This window comes from Ptychodera flava, chromosome 3 (assembly GCF_041260155.1).
Source record: "Ptychodera flava strain L36383 chromosome 3, AS_Pfla_20210202, whole genome shotgun sequence".
In the NCBI taxonomy this organism is placed as follows: domain Eukaryota; kingdom Metazoa; phylum Hemichordata; class Enteropneusta; family Ptychoderidae; genus Ptychodera; species Ptychodera flava.
Genome location: NC_091930.1, coordinates 50,233,487 through 50,252,651, shown reverse-complemented (window position 1 = coordinate 50,252,651; position 19,165 = coordinate 50,233,487). Strand labels below are relative to the sequence as shown.

Genomic DNA, 19,165 nt, shown 5'->3' with positions numbered 1-19,165 from the left:
GATTAGCTGTTCATAATTTGCCCTCCCACTGAAATTTTTCAACTTACCCTGCTGCACTCAAACTTCATTTTTACCCGCTCCCCACATATTTTTGCCTGTTCCCCCCAGTGTGAATGTTTCAAGCTCCCCTGTGGCGAAAAAAACTTGCCGGTTTCCCCTGCCGTGGAAAAAATTACCCTCGAAATTTTGTCATTTCATTTTTCCAGACATGAAGCTACCCTACCCTGTTATGAAAAAAAAACCTGTCGATTTTCCCCTACCCTGAGGAAAAAATTCCCCAGAAAATTAACATTCCAATGCATAAACATACTGCAGTGGCCTTCTATTTGGTTTCCATCTCGCAGTACATAGAGTGAGATGTGGGGTCAATCGATAGGCTAAGTAGTCTGGGTACCAGGCTGAAATTCCCCGTCCCCATTTTAAAATGTTGCTTCCCCCTTCCTCGTTTTCGCCAAGCCCTGTCCCCAGGACAATAAACCAATATCTGCCCTGCCCGACAAAAAAACTAAAATTTGCTTCCCTGCCACCTAAAATATGTCCCCTGCCCTAGTAAAAGTAAAATTTCCCCTGCCCTCAAAAAATGCTTCCGGAATAGCTTTTTCGATGAATAGCTCCGTTGACTGCACCTGAGGTATCACCATTTAGGTAGAATGCCACCCCTCTGGGACAGATAGTTTGACTGTCAAACTAATCCAATTCTTTTCTCATGTAACACTTACGGGGGCTCATTTTAAGCCCTGGAATAAGAAAATATTTTACCATCTTATTTTTTTTGATCGAAAATTTTATTTTCTCCATTATGTTAACATAGGGGTGGCGGCCATTTTTAATTTCATATATCGGTAAATCTTGGATACTTTGTTTCTCGAGTACCAGCATTTGCACGGTGATCCCCAGTTTATATTCTTGATTTTGAAGTGAATGACTGAAAGATTCCTTGAGAAAAATTTGAGCAAAAGTTTAAGTCTTTCATTTTCTTTCATGTTGAAGATGCACATTGAAAGACATCTTGTGAAGCATACATGCGATTGTCTTAACACTTTAAGCGTTCTGAAAAAGACCATTGCAAATAACAATAAAATCGACAAAAACAATAACATAAATTGCAAGGCAATCTCGAATAAGTGAAAGATACCAATAATTAAGGCAGGGCAGGTTTAACACAAGTAGGTTAGTGAAAAAGTGTACTGGAGTAGACAAGATAGAGATGATAAAACAGGAGAGGAAGAAAGATATATTTTACATCCACAGAAGTTTATTTCTATTTTCGCGTTTCAGTGTTCGTTCAAAAATATTCTTCAATTTTCTGTTTTCGATTGTTATATTACTCAGGCGATGAGCATGCCACCGGTAACTATGGATTGTACGACCAGATTGCGGCGTTACAATGGGTTCAAACAAATATTGAAGGTAAGAGAGAGAGAGAGAGATTAGAAGGACAAGAAGTAACCGATATGAAGATGGTGGAGTTGTTACTCGTGTTCATGATGACGATGACGATGATGATGATGATGATGATGATGATATTAGTGTATCATGATAATAACAGTGACAGTAATCATAGAGAAGAAGTTGCAATGAATACATTTTCCCGTCAGATTTAATTGGGAATCCATGTGTTAAGCTTTGTTTGGCAATTTGTTCAGGATTTGCAAGAAAACCAAAGTCCACTGTTTTCTAAAAAAGAGTGAAATCCCCTCATAATATTTTTCTCAACAGCCTTTGGCGGTGATCCAAACAAAGTGACAGTATTTGGTGAAAGTGCTGGGTCGATCAGCGCAGAATTTCTTCTGTTATCACCACTGACGGATGGACTATTTCACAGGGTAATTTTACAGGTAATTATGAAATTACAGAGTCGATTGCACTTGCAATGAACATTTAGGAAAATTGTCGATCCTTTTGATGGGCTATGATTGAAAGAGTGGATTTAACATTTAATTATCCATATTCTAATGGGCAGTCATCGTTGGCTGTCTAATGCTCCTTTTTAAAATGATGCAATTATGCTTTCTGTCATATTACAACAATGCATTATTGTTCACATCTTGAGACACACACTGTCACCGCAAAGTATGAAATACCGTGGCTTTTAAAGTACGTTCCGAGTAACCCGGTAGCAACGTTAACGTTTTTGTGCTTTGTGCAATATCGTGTGTTCCATTTGTTGTAGGTGTCATGTTATGACTTCTATAATTGGAACATTACAGGGGAACTAAACAGACAATATTGGTCACGAAAATGTTAAAGGCATGCCACAATGACGCAGGAAAACAGCGAAATTCCAAAATTTGAATATTTGCGAGAGTGTTTGAGATACAACTGAATGGAAGTTCCCCCCAAAAGAATTTTTCTGAAAGAATCCTACTTGTATGCCACTGTATACGTACCTATGGGTTATCTCATTTGCTGCCTTCCTGGACGAGGCAAAATACTACTTAACGTACATGATGGTGAACGCTTCCATGGCTGCAACAATATTAAACAGTTCTCGAGCAATATAACGAATTTTAAAATCAGCGAGAGGACGGGGAGGAGTGAAGGTACGTAGTTCTTGCATACAGATGTTTCCTATCCGCACACACAAACAAAAAATTAAATCTATCATTTCATTATGATAATGCAGAGTGGCACGGCAACAATGGCTGGTTTTACAGGCAGCGATTCAGCTTTTCATAACACCATTGCACACGGTCTTGGGAAAATTGTCGGGTGTGAGAAAGACACTTCCGAGGAATTGGTCGCATGTCTTCGTTCTGTGGAAGCTGATGATTTTCGGAATTCAAGTGATATGTCATTGGTAAGGACAAGTTTATTTGACTTTACTTCGAAAATACCTCAGAATCATAAAAAAAGGCCTAACACCATGAAACATGCCAGGTCATCATCGTCACTATGTTCGCAGAAGATACAAATGACAATGTTCGTCTTATTTTTGATCTAAAATACTCCTGACAATTATGGATATATACGTATAAATCCAACGGTATCGCTGTACTTCTAGAAGCAATTTTTCCTTTAAGGGGTCGTGGATAATTAAAACACGCGCACGGCAAACGTAACTTCCGCGTTTAGGGGAGGGGAGGGGGTTTGGCTGTATTTCGATTACCGTGCGCAAAAATCGCACTACATGTTTTCATATCGACATCTCGCTCCACGTTTTACTGGATATACCGTTTGGCGTGTGCCAGGCCAGTATGGCATCTGCACTACACCATTCTTTTGACATACATGTGGTTCAGTTCACGTTGTAAAATAACGTAACCATTTTGGATACATTGCGTTATTGTCGAGTAGAGGGGGTGGGAGCGTGTGCGTGATTTGACCGAGTATTTCTGTCTGTTGCTTCCCTACCAGGTAACTGGGTGCTGTATGCTGTGAGTTCGGACCCGATTGAAAACACTGTATATTCATAGCGACGTAATTACCGATTGTATGTATATGATACAGAATGAGGCTGGGTTGGATTTTCGCACTTCCGAACTTCCGTTTAGGGAGGGGAGAGGAGGCGGGTTGAAGCCACACGCACATAGTTTCGTTTACCGTGCGCTTGTTTTAATTATCCATGGCCCCTAAGGAGTTCCTAAAAATGCACCTCAAAATCATCCTATGACGCCAGATGTTGTATTACAATTTTAAACATTGTGTGAAATGTACACATTTCGTTTTTATCTCCATCGCGATTTTGCCTCATACAGCACTAAGGGTGAATTCGCCTTGCCGCTAAAGGAGTTCTTGAAAGTGTAAGGCAACTTTGTGATGGCGTTAACTTCAAAGTAATCGTCTCTATTGACGAGGCTTGCATGGTAAACACAGGGCCGCATGAAAGTAAATTCAAACTGGTTCTGTGTGATAGAATTTGGACTTGGATCGTCATCCATGGATTGCAATGGCTGGCATGGCATGAACTCTTTCGTTTGAACTGTGACATTGGTTTTCAGCGACGTGGTACTTTAAGAATCTATCTTTGTTCCAACTTATGGATAACGTCTGTAAGGCGAATATCTGACAAAACTTGCTTATCGAACAAAAAGGTATTTGTACTCAATATAGTAGACTTTGAAATCTTTTCAAAAAGTATAAGTGCGCTTCGGTGGAGGATGAATACGTCGTGTTTATTTTGCCGTCGCCATTGACATTAATCCCAACGTTCTTCTCACGATGTTTACCATACATTAAACCGACGAGTATAACATCTGATCGCATACTCCATCATATTTGGGTATTTATTTTTTTATTGAATTTCCACCAGTAAGGTTACAGAGAATTTAGCTTTTTTTGTCAGAAGAGTATCATTTTCGCCATACACACGCCCTGTGTATGTGGCCCTCTCAAACAGTTTATTTAATATTAGCTATGTAAATACCATGATTGACGCTAGAAGACGCCACCTTATAAACTTTGATATTATCATCCATCTGCAAATGTATTTTGTACAGAAAATGTAATTTTTTTTGTGATGACTTGCTTCATTGTTGTATGAAATCTCGTAATTGTTTCCGTTGTTCAAAAAAATGCAGCTTTTAGGTCATTAAATCCTATGATTTTGTGTCGCAGGGCTTGATTGCTAATGTTACTGGGCTTGGTGAAGAGCTGCCTGGTCTTCCGTTTCCACCGTTTGTGGATGACAAACTTATGAAACAACACCCTGTAGATGCCATTCGTGAAAAGGCCTTCACCAAAACGAACGTTGATATCATGATTGGAGCAATGGCCGCTGAGGGCGCAGTGTTCTTACCCATGGCTATGTCTCACATGCTTAATGAGTCTGAAATCTCCTTGAACAGAAGTGAGTACGAAGCGATGTATCCCATGTTCGTGACCGGACCAGTGAAGCAGAACACAGTTGGTGTTAGCGCCATCAAACTCATATACATGAACTGGGAAGACGCTGACCTCCAAGACAGCGATTACATAGACGCCCTCGTTCAGATGATAGGCGACGAGAATTTCATTTGTCCCATGGATCTATCAGCACGAGCTTACGCGCAATCTGGCGCCAAGGTGTACCTCTATCACATGACTCACACACCGGCAAATTCAATATGGCGGATTAAGTGGATGGGGCCGGCACATGCTGAAGACATCCCGTTCGTATTTGGATGGCATTTCTTTCATGGTGCAAACTGGACAATGCCTCCTGAGGAAGTGGAAATGTCATTGAGTATAATGAAATATTGGACTAACTTTGCAAAGACAGGGTAAATTATCAATGTTTTCTGCAACAATTTTAGTGATTCTTCAAGAAAAAGTAGTTCTCATCAAAATGAGAGCATATTTACAAAACGTGAAAGGGAGGTTGTTGTTTTTTAAGAATTGTCATTATGGTTTGGTAAAATGTTATATAGTATTATCATTTTGGCTTAACTTTAATTTTTTACTTTTGCCGTCTGTCGTGTAATTTACATGTAGCGGTTCAATTTTTACCAATGTAATGTTGCTTTTCTCCCTATAGTACTCCATTATCTATCAACATTAATAACACTTGGGAGATATTTTCAATTGACTATTTCTAGAGTTGAATTCATATATCATGTATCACCGTCCCCTGATTCTTTGTCACAGTTGAAACCATTAAATGATGAGGGAGTGGCATTGACTTGTCGCTCTGCTTTTGTGTCTTCAGTACTGTTACCACATCATAGAATGTAGAAAGGCAATATTAATCTTCGTGTGCATTATAGCTAAGTCCATGGACCAAATACGTTAATACCTGTGTTCTACTATAGTAATGGATTGCTTGTTTCTTTTTTAATAACATCAGCAATCCCAATTGTCAAAGCGATGATGAGACATATTCTCAAGGAGACACTGAGCGTGAATGGCCACTGTTTCAAGTACCTGAGTTAGCGTACAAGGAATTGTCTTTGAAGATGGAAACCAAACGAGCTTTGAAAGCCAAGGAGTGTGCATTCTGGAATGATTTCGTTCCAAAATTGCTGGAGGAATATGGTGAGCTGAGACTAGTAAATCCATTTTAAAAGAACATTAAGGCCGCTATTATAATCAACTCCTAAAAGAATGTACAAATATAATGGCATGTTACAGGATTGCAACATGTCAATTTTACAATGATCCACTGTGGTCTTTCAGGTTTTATGAGTGACTGAATGTAAAATCGAACGTCGATATAGATTCCCGCCTTTGTTATATCACTTTTCTTCACAACAGCAATTAGCGGTTTGCAATAGATAATACTCAGATATGCCTTTTCTTCAAATGACCCTAAATATTGTTTGGTGGACTTAGTGAAGTAAATTTTTGCATCGGATCACCAAATTAAAAAAATCGTTTTTACTTTTATGTTTGCATCCAGGATCTATCGGCAAATGTTTAGGGAATGAAGATGAAGAGAAGAAGTACACTGAAGAAAGACATTAGCCCTGGCAGTGTGTCTGAAGTACTTGTATAATGAGGTGTTAGTTTGCGAAATAATTGTTCGGTGCTTTGTATTTACTTTGTAGATTGCAAATTTTTCTAAAGATAGTACTGATGCCTATGATACAGCTTCCATTTCTAAGGACAAGAAATCTACCACACTTTAGCGTACTGTTTACAATAGACATTCCATATGCAATGTTTTATTTAAAGTGAGCATTGTTTGGCAAGTGAATGTTCCGAATTAATGCAATTTGACGAGATGATTAGAAACACTGGCGTGCTTACTGACATAGCGTTAATCAGAAAACCTTCCTTTCACTGTAAACTTGAAATGACGGAAGTAATCTCGTAATTATCAAGCTCAGGAAGACTTGTCAAAAAATTGCGCGTTTTCACACACCAATAGAATTTAGCAAATGTTCCATTACATCGCACAGTGTAAATGCAGATGTATATATGGAAGTTTGCAACGTTAATGTAAAACGTATTCTCTATGTTCGGTATACTTAATTATCATTAGACCACTGTGTACTAAAACTTGCGACATGTTCTGAAAAAAGTATCATTTACTTTCCTAAATATATGTATTTCACTGCCATGCTTAATTGCATCATCTATGTATATTTGTTTACACAATGTAACATTCTTCATTCATTATCTCAATGCTATGTAATGTGTATTTGGAAGACAGGCAATAGAATTTTAGTGGAACTTTTCATCTTCAATCCAGGATCTTCTTATGCATGCTACTAAGCTACCATCATAAGTTACGACACAAAATGTGTCAAAGTAAATCACATACGACTTTGAACGCATCTCATCATCTGGAAAATTCCATATTAAGATAAGAACGCGCCTCGGGGACAGAAATTCGGGCTTTCAAATTTTATTTATTCTCTTCTTATCTACCACTGGTACTTGTGGGGGTCATTTTAAAGCTCGTGGTGAAAGAAACGTTTTCACCGTCTTGGTCTTTCGAAAACCCAAAATTTTATTTTTTCCCATAGAGTAACACAGGTATGGCGGCCATTTTGAATTTCAAATATCGGAAAATCTTAAATAATTTGTCTCTCTAGTACCAAATTTTGCACGGTGACCCCCTGACTTTCATTCTTGTTTTGGTAAGAGAATGATCAAAAGTTTCATTGAGGAAAGTTTGAGCAAAAGTTGCAGTCTTTCAATTTCGAGGCGCATACTACCTTAATGAAAATATCAGATATGAAATCGTAAATATTCGGGCAGTAATTCCACACGATATGAACTTCGAACAGATCGTCTTAAAACCATGCATGCAGATATATGTATTTCTAAGTCCACACTTGCATTGGCAAACAAAATACTGTGCAATAAGATCCGAGTCAGACATCGCGAACCTCGTAACCGTACAACTATCAATCGAGGTGATATTCAGATAATGAGATATTCATACAACTTGTCATATGCTGGTTATGTACGCTTTATCGTCAAAATCAGGCTGCATGACGAGATATTGGGTAACACTTGAGGTTCCATCAAAGAGCCTATGCCTAAAAATGTTATTAGAGGGCGTAGTCTAACAAACCGTATCCCCAGGGATTTTTTTATGACTAATGCCAAGTCATCTGACTGGAGCAGAGCGCGATGAGCTGGCCGGAGAGAATTCTGTTCTGCCTCCCTCAAAATAAGAGAACCCCCTTACCCTCTCAAAGAATTTACAAAATATGATAAAATCATGTGATGACCCCTTCATGTCATTCCCGAAGAAATATTGACAGATTTTGAAATTGTAATATTGTTGTTCTTTGTGTTAAAGTTACAATATTTCGGTGATTTTGTTCCCTGTACGAACTAAATTGCATTGGTATACTCTGTACGGCATTACGAAAGACCCAGTTTTTTGTTTGTCAATGCAAATTGTCAGTGTATTACGGGTATTATTATTGTTGAAAACGAAATTCGAATCTGGACGTAAATTTGATCACCAACACTAGCGATGAATGCAGGACACAGATATTCAGTCAATCCAAATAAGCTGTGTAGTGGATATTTCGGTGCGCTTTGGTAAGTACACCTACAAACCGTTGCGGACACATGAAACAAAACCCTTAAAAACAGTTGTCAAATGTTACAGTTACCGGGCATTTAATGAAATTTAAAATGGAAGCCAATGTTTTGCGCATCAAGACAAGCAAAGACCACAGAAGAAGATTAGAGAACTCAAATTAATACTCATGGTTGCAATCATCTCATGACGTCATAGGTTGTCTTCGCGACAAATCATGGAAACATGTTTATTTTAAATTGTACTTCTAACTTCTGCCACGGTATACTCGATTCTTTCTTTGCGCACGTCGCACAGTGACGTATTATTAGGCGGTACGACATTTGTGACAGAAAGCAGTGAAATGAATCCGTATGCACCCTTCGAGTTTGTTGACAACTTTTTATGTATTAACCTTCACCGATGGGGGCGCTTGCAATCATGCAACACGGCTTGTCGCATGTGAAGGGAATTTCAGATATTTATTATATGACAAAGATTTAATTTTGATAAGCTGAAATTTTGGTTAAAGATATTTGAGTAATATTTCTGTTTGGTTCCGTTCATCTGCAGCCCCTCAACCACTTATCTCACGGCGGAGAGTAAACCGTCTGATTTGATGTCCCAACGCTACACAAACATCAATATGTCAAACTTGACTTTTTCAGTCTATTGTTACTTTATTAGAATTCAAAAGCTCATTATTTACACAACGGGATCTCGATGAGCTACTAATTAACCTTACAGTGAAAACATGACGAGTGCATTAAAAGATAGGATTTTCAAAAAGTACTATCAATAATGATACATGTCAGAAGGCTGTCTAAGTTTTGCACGTTTAATAACCAAAATATTCATTCTGCAATCACATGTCATAAAAAATTCTTTTGAAGGCTAAGAAATGCGAAATACTTCAACTTCGTAGAATATGGCTCGATTTGGAAGTTCAGTCAAGAAATTGCTCTACTTGGTATATATTTGGTAAAATGCACAATTTGTGTTGTGTGATTGAATGATGAACTAGTCCTTACAGGAAGAAAATTGGGATAACAATCGATACTCTCACGAGATAAAATGTTTTTCTGTGTATGAATGGTTGACTAGTCTTGAAAATTTGATATCTGATGATCATAAAAAGCTAACTGTTGAATGTACATCCAATGCTTTTATACACTTAAACGCATTCTGAAGTTACGAGTAATAATGAAAATTGCGTTTGACTGGTAAGAAATATACAGCATAAAAATATATCATTAACAACATACGCATTACCGCTATTTAAACTATAAAAAACGGGAAAAATAAAATACAAGGTTCGGAAATGTCTTAACAATATAGATAACACTTTTACCAAATCATTTACGATAATAATGTAGACAAGGAACATATAGAAGAAAGCTTTCTTCAGAATATGGTCCGGAGAAATACACGCAAGTCAAGAATTACAATATTTGAATTAAAAAAACACGGTTCTTGAAAGAATCATTACATTGGAATAATTCTGAATACTTTTTACAGTTTATGAAACTAATCCTACAAAACATCATCGTCTGAAAATACCTATATCCATAATAGAGTGAAAAATACCTATAGAGTGACTAAAAATAGTGTGAAAATGACGATTATGTATGCGACAAACTGGTGAGAAATAAAATACTAAACCAAGAACCACAAAAACTTCAATATTTCTACATTGCATATTGCAAAGTTCGACTTCCAAAACGTTCATCTGTAGTGTATCGGGTACACACGTGTTCAACATCTGTTAGGTCTTGAACCAGAATGAACCCACAATGGTAACCTGAATGCATATACTATGTTCAAAACAATACACATAGCTAGCTGTACAACGCAATACTGTGCAGGCGTACAAGGAAAGCGTAAATTGAAATAAAACCCGAAAAAGTTTACAATCCAATAAAATGTCTTAATACACACTCTTGTCACGAAAATCGCGATAAAACTATAAAACTCTAAAAATACAGTTCTTAAGACTAATATGTTACGTGTTACAGAATTCTGTGCAGACACGAAGCCGATCTCTGACCAGCCTGAGGGCAGAAATTGCAATAGCGCCACCTATCAATGGTCAATGTACTGGCGTAAGAGTATTACAGTAATGTGAGCCGGTCGGTTGTACATCTCATAAAAACAGACACTTTTCAAAAATGGAGAAAATTACAAACGTCTTGAAATCTGTTATGAACTTCTGTATCCGTATCATTACATGAAGGGTTTCTTACATTTTCATGTTTGAGCAGCGAGATTTTGTCTGGGACTACTTTTTCTATGGTTCGAAGCTATCAAATGAGTAAAGCGTTCGACTACAGTCAAAACATTAACAGCTGACAGATTGCCAGCTGAAGTCATGTGTGGATTTACTCCTGGAATTTTATAAATCTGACGATGTTACAAGAAATCGGAAGGAATTATCCTGACCAGGATGAGTCTCAGAGTGTGTGGACATTGTTCAGGTAAGATCTGATGAGTGTCTTTCTTGAAATCAAAACAAATATGAGAAGATTTCACAGCGATGCTTTGATGAATGTTTACAGTGAATACAACTGTCATTGCAATGCTGTACAGAATTAACAAATGTATTCTGTAAAAAATATGAAAATTTCAACCGATCACTTTGGTTGCAACGTCATAAACTTAATGACATCAAGATGTGAAATTCTAACGCAAACATGACCAGGAAAATCTGGACATTAACTGAGAAATCTAGAAATCATGTTGAAATTTGATTGAATGTTGAATGGAAGTCATGTCAACACTGGACATTCTGCAGAAATATTAAAATATATCTTTATAAAAAACATAAAATCTCAACTGATGACTTTAATATTATGATTTTCAAATTCTTTACATCAAGAGGTAAAATTCTAACTCCAACTAGACCAGGAAAATGTGAACATTTCTCAGAAAAATGAAATTATTTGTATTCTCTGTGTGATCAAAACAATTGCATCAAAACAAAACTGATCACAATTTCTCTACAGTTTCAAATATTCATTTTAAAAAATTACAGATTTTCAACTGATTTCTTAAATTTTATGATTTTTGAATTCTTCACATCAAGAGGTAAAATTCGAACCCCAACATGGCCAGGAAAATATGAACATTTCTCAGAAAATGAAATTATTGTATTCTCTGTGTCAAAACAATTGCATCAAAACAAACCTGATCACAATTTCTTCACATTTTACAAAAAGTTGACTCTGAAAATAATATAAATTTCAACCAATGACTTTATTTTTTACATTATTGGATTCCTTACATCAAGATGAGAAATTCTAACCCCAACATGACTAGGAAATTATGAATAGTTTCTGAGAAAAATGAAATTATTGACATTGTTCATGGCATCAAAACAAAGTGGATTACAATTTCTTCACATTTTACAGAAAATTCACTCTGAAAAAAATACAAAATTTCATCCAAGGGTTTCAATTCCACTTGGAGTCATTTCCTGACATCATAACGAGAAATTCTAACCCAAACTTGGCTGACAAATATTGAGTTTTGATGAGAAAATCAGGAAAATTGTGTCAGTCATGGTGATGATGTGTTTGTAGGTTGTTCAGTTGTACAATTGTATTTGCTGCAATATTTGCATTGACTGTCTTCTCAGATTTCTTACTTGTAAATGACCTTGACAGTGTAATCATTGTCAAGGTCATCTGAATAAACTATTCTACCGTCTGTAAACACTGCAATGTAGTAAGGGTCTCCATCTACAGTTACAGTTTCCTGGTATTCACCCTGTCTATCAAATTTCACTATCTTCCTATAATCTGCCACATAAATATTGTCTGCATTGTCAACTGTAACTCCATATGGTTCCTCTAAGTGATCACTTCCAAATTGATTCAATATTTCAAGATTACTGTCCAAAACATAGATACACTTTACATCACCACGACATGACACTATGAGTTGATATTTGCTATTCATGGTCAGAGACCAGGGCCCACTGAGTTGTTGACTTGAAATAATGTCCCCATCTCTATTACATTTGATTACACAGTTTGGACTGTAGTCTGCTACGAAAACATTTCTGTCTTTATCAACAAATACACCAGTGGGGGACATCAGTTTACCCATTGCTATTATTTGTTTCACTTCACTCTTTGCATCACTCACTACAATGCATTTGTTGCCGACATCCGCTGTGTAATAGTCACCATTGTCTGCCATTTTTGTGTCATATGGTTTGAAATTATGAGGTAAGCCATGAACTGTGACAGATGTTAGAATCTGTGCAGTGTCTGCTGTTACTGTCTTCACACTGCCATGTCCATAGTCACAGACAACTACATGTCCATTCTGGTTTTTTGTCAATCCCTCTGGGTCAAAGACTTCTCCTGATGATTTCTTGCCATCTCTGGACAATAAAACCCTGACAGTGTTGGACAGTGGTGTACCTTTGGGTGTAAGGTAACAATTTGCAAATGTAGGTCAAAGGTCAACAGCTGATAAAACAATAGTACTGCCATTGAAACATGGTTTTTTGACATGGAGGTGACAATTTCTTGAAAAAATCTCATCAAGAAAATATTAAAATTTTTAAAATTTTCCTCATTTGCATAATTAGTTATTTACCCCTGATAACAACCTTTCAGGCTGGTAAACATATTTTTTTCAATTTCAGCTTTTTGTTTATGTTAGTACATGTAGTTGTTCAATTGAGTGATGACAATAATTTTTGACATTCTAAAGATTTTGGTAATAATAAAAATTAGTCTAATCAAGTAATTTGCATAATTAATGAATTTAGGTAATTAGGCTGTATCTCCATAACAGATTGGTGTAATATGCTACAATTTTGTGGAATTGTGACTGAAGTCATGGCAGTGCCATTGTGTTTTGTTCAGTGAATTTTATCTCTGTAGTAATTACCAATTTGCATAATTAACGAACTTGGGTAATTAGGTTGTAACTTGATAATACTTTGGTGTAATACGCTACAATTTCATGGAATTGTTGCTGACATCATTGTACTTTCATTGCATTTTGTCCGGTAACTTTTATTTCTACAATAATTACTAATTTGCATAATTAATGAATTAAGGTAATTAGGCTGTATCTCAATAATGGTTCTGTGTAATAAGTTACAACTTTGTGGAATAGTTGCTGTAGCATTGGTAGTGTTATTTCATCTTGTCAGGTGAATTTTAGCTCTCCAGTAATTACTAATTTGCATAATTAATGAATTTAGGTAATTAGGCTGTATCTCCATAACAGATTGGTGTAATATGCTAGAATTTTTTGGAATTGTTACTGAAGTCATGGCAGTGTCATGTTGTTTCTGTTCAGTGAATTTTATCTCTGTAATAATTACTAATTTGCATAATTAACGAACTTGGGTAATTAGGTTGTAACTTGATAATACTTTGGTGTAATACGCTACAATTTCATGGAATTGTTGCTGACATTATTGTACTTTCATTGCATTTTGTCCGGTAACTTTTATTTCTACAATAATTACTAATTTGCATAATTAATGAATTTAGGTAATTAGGCTGTATCTCAATAATGGTTTTGTGTAATACGTTACAACTTTGTGGAATAGTTGCTGCAGCCATGGTAGTGTTATTTCATCTTGTTAGGTGAATGTTAGCTCTCCAGTAATTACTAATTTGCATAATTAATGAATTTAGGTAATTAGGCTGTATCTCAATAATGGTTTTGTGTAATACATTAAAACTTTGTGGAATAGTTGCTGCAGCCATGGTAGTGTTATTGCATCTTGTAAGGTGAATTTTAGCTCTCTAGTAATTACTAATTTGCATAATTAATGAATTTAGGTAATTAGGCTGTATTTCAATTATGGTTCAGATTAAAGTTCTAAAATTTTGTGGAATAGTTCTTTCATCAACGGCAGCATCATTGCCTGTTTCCCTTCAGGAATTGCTAATTTGCATAATTAATGAATTTAGGTCATTAGGCTTTATATCCATAATTGATTAGAGTAGAATGATGCAATTTTGTGGAATTGTCACTGAAGCTGTGGCAGTGTTGTGCCTTTTGTCCAGTAAATTTTTCTCTCTTTTGTAATTGCTAATTTGCATAATTAATGAATTTAGGTCATTAGCCTGTAACTCAGTTACAGTTTGATGTAATATGCTACAATTTTGTGGAATTGTTGCTGAAGCTATTGCCATGTCATTGTGTTTTGTCCTGTGAATTTTATCTCTGCTGTAATTACTAATTTGTTAATGAATGTACATAATTTGGCAATATCTCTGGAATTGTTTGATGTAATCTCTGTAAATTTGTGGAATTGTTGAAGTTTGCTGCAGTGGTGTTGTTTTTATCTAGTGTATTTCATTTTTGCGTTAGTTACTTATTTGCATAATTAATGAATTTTGCTAATTAGACAATAACTCAATTTTTTGATGTACACTACAAATTCATGACTTCATTGTTCAGGTTATAGCAGGATTATTGTGTTGTCCGGATGGTGAAGTTTTATGTCTGTAGTAATTACTAATATGCACAATTAATATTTAGGTATCTGGTCATTAGCAATGATTTGATGAAGGATATGAACCACAAGAGAATTGTTTTGACTTTCCAGCTAATTTTAGCTAATTTTGTTTACTTTCCTGCATACTATATAAAGTTTAGTATGAGGCATGTATTGAAAGAATTGTGGACAATTGAATTCAATTCATTGATATAAATGTCGCTAGTGTTAACACGCTGAAATCTGCCTTTGACCTTTATTTCCTTGTATTTTCCCAACTCTACCATAAGAAGTGGAGTTGGATTCAAACTATGTAAAGTGAATGCTAATCAGCTAAATATGCTTTTTGAGTGAAACAAGAGGACATGAGATGATGTGGAATGTCAAAACCCTGAAAATGTGTAAAGCTGTTGTCACTTGAACTTCCTAATATTTTTAGTGTTTCAAATACTTTGATGTTTTGTTGTATGTGCCTTCACATATTTTACACAACAGTGTGACATCACTGCACTGTGATCAAACTGATAAACACAGCAATCATCAAGGGGACGTGCTTTTCACTCTAAAACAGAAACAACACACTGAAAAATGATATGAGTCCAGTAACACACAAAGGTACCTAGATAGTTAAAATTATCAATTTTGTGATTGTGATATATTATGTAGCACTTTATCAGCTGTCATTGGATGTACTTCTCTGTTAGGGTTCCCTATCTTGGCAAAAATATTCTTCAAAGTTGGTTCCCCATGAGTAAAACCTTGAGAAGACCAATGTTCCCTACATCAAAAGTGAACAGAAAATTAACCCCACATGCAATTAGTAATCCATTTCAATATTATAGTGTGATGACTTGGAATACCTTTGACATAGATTTCCTTTTTCCTTATTTCCCATATTGTGCAGTACAACTTGCGTATTTTCTCATTGGGATTTTTCCATTGTTGTTACAAAGGTACAGGACTATTTTCAGTGACTAGTGGAGGGATGTACACAACTTTTCAATTTGAAGAAAAATCTTACTAATTTACCTGTTAATTTATATCAGTTATGAACAAAGGGAAATGGAGAATTCATAATTACATTGCTGAGTCATGTGAACGTAGTATCAATACTGTCTACATCAAGAATACATTAAATTCCTGGCAGTGTGTAGTATACTTCCTGAAATTTGCACATGATGCACATATCAATTACTTTGCAACATTCCTTATTTTTAGCCAAAATGTCTTCTGTGTTGATCACAAGGGAGCATTATACAGCTGTCATTGAAATTGTCAGTCTTTTTGATCATAGAGTATATTGATGCAGGCCTGATATGCTTTGAATTTTGAGGTGTTCAAAGTTTGTATTTTCCTTTTGACAAATTTATAATAAACTTGCAAGCAGTTTTCTCCGTTTGCTATAAAAATTCAAGAAAAACTGAAAAGGTTAATCTCTATATGAAGGTATTGGTGTGACATACATGCTACTGTTAGAAATGTATAAACACCAGTTGTACTGCTTAGAGATTTGAAATTCTATTTTCACAAAACTAAATATACTTTGTAATACATCATGCATAATTTTATTAAACTATATTTTTGTTGATATCTTTCAGAGTGATTGGGACATCTGATTGCAGAACAGTGAAGATGGATACTGTGGGATAATCTTTCACAGTTATACTTGTAATGCTGAATCTGCAGTGGAATTCTACTTGGACTGTGAGGGCAGTATTGATGATGGTGACAACAGAATGAATCACAGCTGCCACAGTTTGAAACTGATGGTGATGGATATTCTGATTGACTTGTAATGATGAATCTGCAGTGGAATTCTACTTGGACTGTGAGGGCAGTATTGATGATGGTGACAACAGAATGAATCACAGCTGCCACAGTTTGAAACTGATGGTGATGGATATTCTGATTGACTTGTAATGATGAATCTGCAGTTGAATTCTACTTGGACTGTGAGGGCAGTATTGATGATGGTGACAACAGAATGAATCACAGCTGTCACGTTTGAAACTGATGGTGATGGATATTCTGATTGACTTGTAATGATGAATCTGCTGTGGAATTTTACTTGGACTGTGAGGGCAGTATTGATGATGGTGACAACAGAATGAATCACAGCTGTCAGAGTTTTGAACTGTGAGGGCAGTGTTGATGATGGTGACAACAGAATGAATCACAGCTGCCACAGTTTGAAACTGATGGTGATGGATATTCTGATTGACTTGTAATGATGAATCTGCTTTGGAATTCTGCTTGGACTGTGAGGGCAGTATTGATGATGGTGACAACAGAATAAATCACAGCTGTCACAGTTTGAAACTGATGGTGATGGATATTCTGATTGACTTGTAATGATGAATCTGCAGTGGAATTCTACTTGGACTGTGAGGGCAGTATAGATGATGCTGACAACAGAATGAATCAGAGCTGCCACAGTTTGAAACTGATGGTAATGGATATTCTGATTGACTTGTAATGGTGAATCTGCAGTGGAATTCTACTTGGACTGTGAGGGAAGTGTTAATGATGGTGACAACAGAATGAATCACAGCTGTCACTGTTTGAAACTGATGGTGATGGATATTCTGATTGACTTGTAATGATGAATCTGCAGTGGAATTCTACTTGGACTGTGAGGGCAGTATTGATGATGGTGACAAAAGAATGAATCACAGCTGTCACAGTTTGAAACTGATGGTGATGGATATTCTGATTGACTTGTAATGATGAATCTGCCTTGGAATTGTACTTGGACTGTGAGGGCAGTGTTGATGATGGTGACTACAGAATGAATCACAGCTGTCACAGTTTGAAACTGATGGTGATGGATATTCTGATTGACTTGTAATGATGAATCTGCTGTGGAATTCTACTTGGACTGTGAGGGCAGTATTGATGATGGTGACAAAAGAATGAATCACAGCTGTCACAGTTTGAAACTGATGGTGATGGATATTCTGATTGACTTGTAATGATGAATCTGCAGTGGAATTCTACTTGGACTGTGAGGGCAGTATTGATGATGGTGACAAAAGAATGAATCACAGCTGTCACAGTTTGAAACTGATGGTGATGGATATTCTGATTGACTTGTAATGATGAATCTACAGTGGAATTCTACTTGGACTGTGAGGGCAGTATTGATGATGGTGACAACAGAATGAATCACAGCTGTCACAGTTTGAAACTGATGATGATGGATATTCTGATTGACTTGTAATGATGAATTTGCAGTTGAAATTCTACTTGGACTCTGAGGGCAGTATTGATGATGCTGACAACAGAATGAATGACTGCTGTCACAGTTTGAAACTGACGGTGATGGATATTCTGATTGACTGTAATGATGAATCTGCAGTTGAAATTCTACTTGGACTGTGAGGGCAGTATTGATGATGGTGACTACAGAATGAATCATAGCTGCCACAGTTTGAAACTGATGATGATGGATATTCTGATTGACTTGTAATGATGAATCTGCAGTGGAATTGTACTTGGACTGTGAGGGCAGTATTGATGATGGTGACAACAGAATGAATCACAGCTGTCACAGTTTGAAACTGATGGTGATCGATATTCTGATTGACTTGTAATGATGAATCTGCAGTTGGAATTGTACTTGGACTCTGAGGGCAGTATTGATGATGCTGACATACCTACATAATGAATGACAGCTAGCTGCCAGTTTAGAAAGTGATGGTGATTCTGATGAATATTCTAGACATCTTTTGACAATGAATCTGGAGTTGAAACACTCACAGACTCTGATGATAGCACTGATGACAGTGATAGTTATTTCAAAGTTAGTGTGTGCCAGATGGACTGTCATTGTAGTACATTTCCTTTTCCTGTTTTAGTATTTCCTTTTTTTGCTTTCTGCTCAATTTTTACAGGGTCAAAGTTTCTTACATGATTTCATTATTGAACACTGTTCTCATTTTTGTCATGTTTTATGAGGCAGTTGTCTACATATGGTTTTGACCTCCCATGGATTTCTGTATTGTGAGTCATGAAAATGGTGATAAAATTCAAATAAGAATATTTTAAGAACAGCTTTCTCACAGACTCTCTCTTAATGCAATCAATTTCACCAAACATCATAACATTTGGCAATGTTTATTTTGACTTGCTACATCAAATGACGCTACATATCGGTAGTGATCTTTTTCATAGTTTATATTTGCTCAATGTTTTTATGTGTCAGTCATGACACTGTTATCGGTCAGAAATTTTTTACTCCAACTTTTCCACGAGAGTCTCTTTAAAGTATGACTCATGTATGGATTATGTAT

At 36.2% G+C, this 19,165-nt stretch overlaps 2 protein-coding genes across 2 annotated transcripts in view; one reads left to right on the top strand and one right to left on the bottom strand.

Annotated features, from left to right (window-relative positions):
- The first annotated feature begins 1,324 nt into the window (after window positions 1-1,324).
- Window positions 1,325-6,854, top strand: LOC139127137 (acetylcholinesterase-like). Its single transcript, XM_070693059.1, has 6 exons — window positions 1,325-1,410; window positions 1,720-1,838; window positions 2,627-2,800; window positions 4,558-5,201; window positions 5,765-5,952; window positions 6,317-6,854. The coding sequence occupies exons 3-6, from the start codon at window positions 2,642-2,644 to the stop codon at window positions 6,379-6,381; spliced, it is 1,056 nt and encodes a 351-aa protein (XP_070549160.1). The 5' UTR covers window positions 1,325-1,410; window positions 1,720-1,838; window positions 2,627-2,641; the 3' UTR covers window positions 6,382-6,854.
- A 5,186-nt stretch (window positions 6,855-12,040) lies between these two features.
- The window catches only part of LOC139129383 (uncharacterized), a 118,036-nt gene continuing 110,911 nt past the window's right edge, over window positions 12,041-19,165 (bottom strand). Inside the window, exon 8 of the mRNA XM_070695018.1 lies at window positions 12,041-12,828. Coding sequence (XP_070551119.1) covers window positions 12,041-12,828 — 788 coding nt within the window. The remainder of the gene's footprint in view (window positions 12,829-19,165) is intronic.

What these genes read in the sequence shown, in the direction of transcription:
- LOC139127137 (XM_070693059.1), top strand. Translation starts at nt 2,642, where the DNA reads ATGGCTGGTTTTACAGGCAGCGATTCAGCTTTTCATAACACCATTGCA. An exon ending in ACTAACTTTGCAAAGACAGG is followed by an intron (nt 5,202 to 5,764) that starts GTAAATTATCAA and finishes TAATAACATCAG; the next exon opens with CAATCCCAATTGTCAAAGCG. An exon ending in AAAATTGCTGGAGGAATATG is followed by an intron (nt 5,953 to 6,316) that starts GTGAGCTGAGAC and finishes GTTTGCATCCAG; the next exon opens with GATCTATCGGCAAATGTTTA.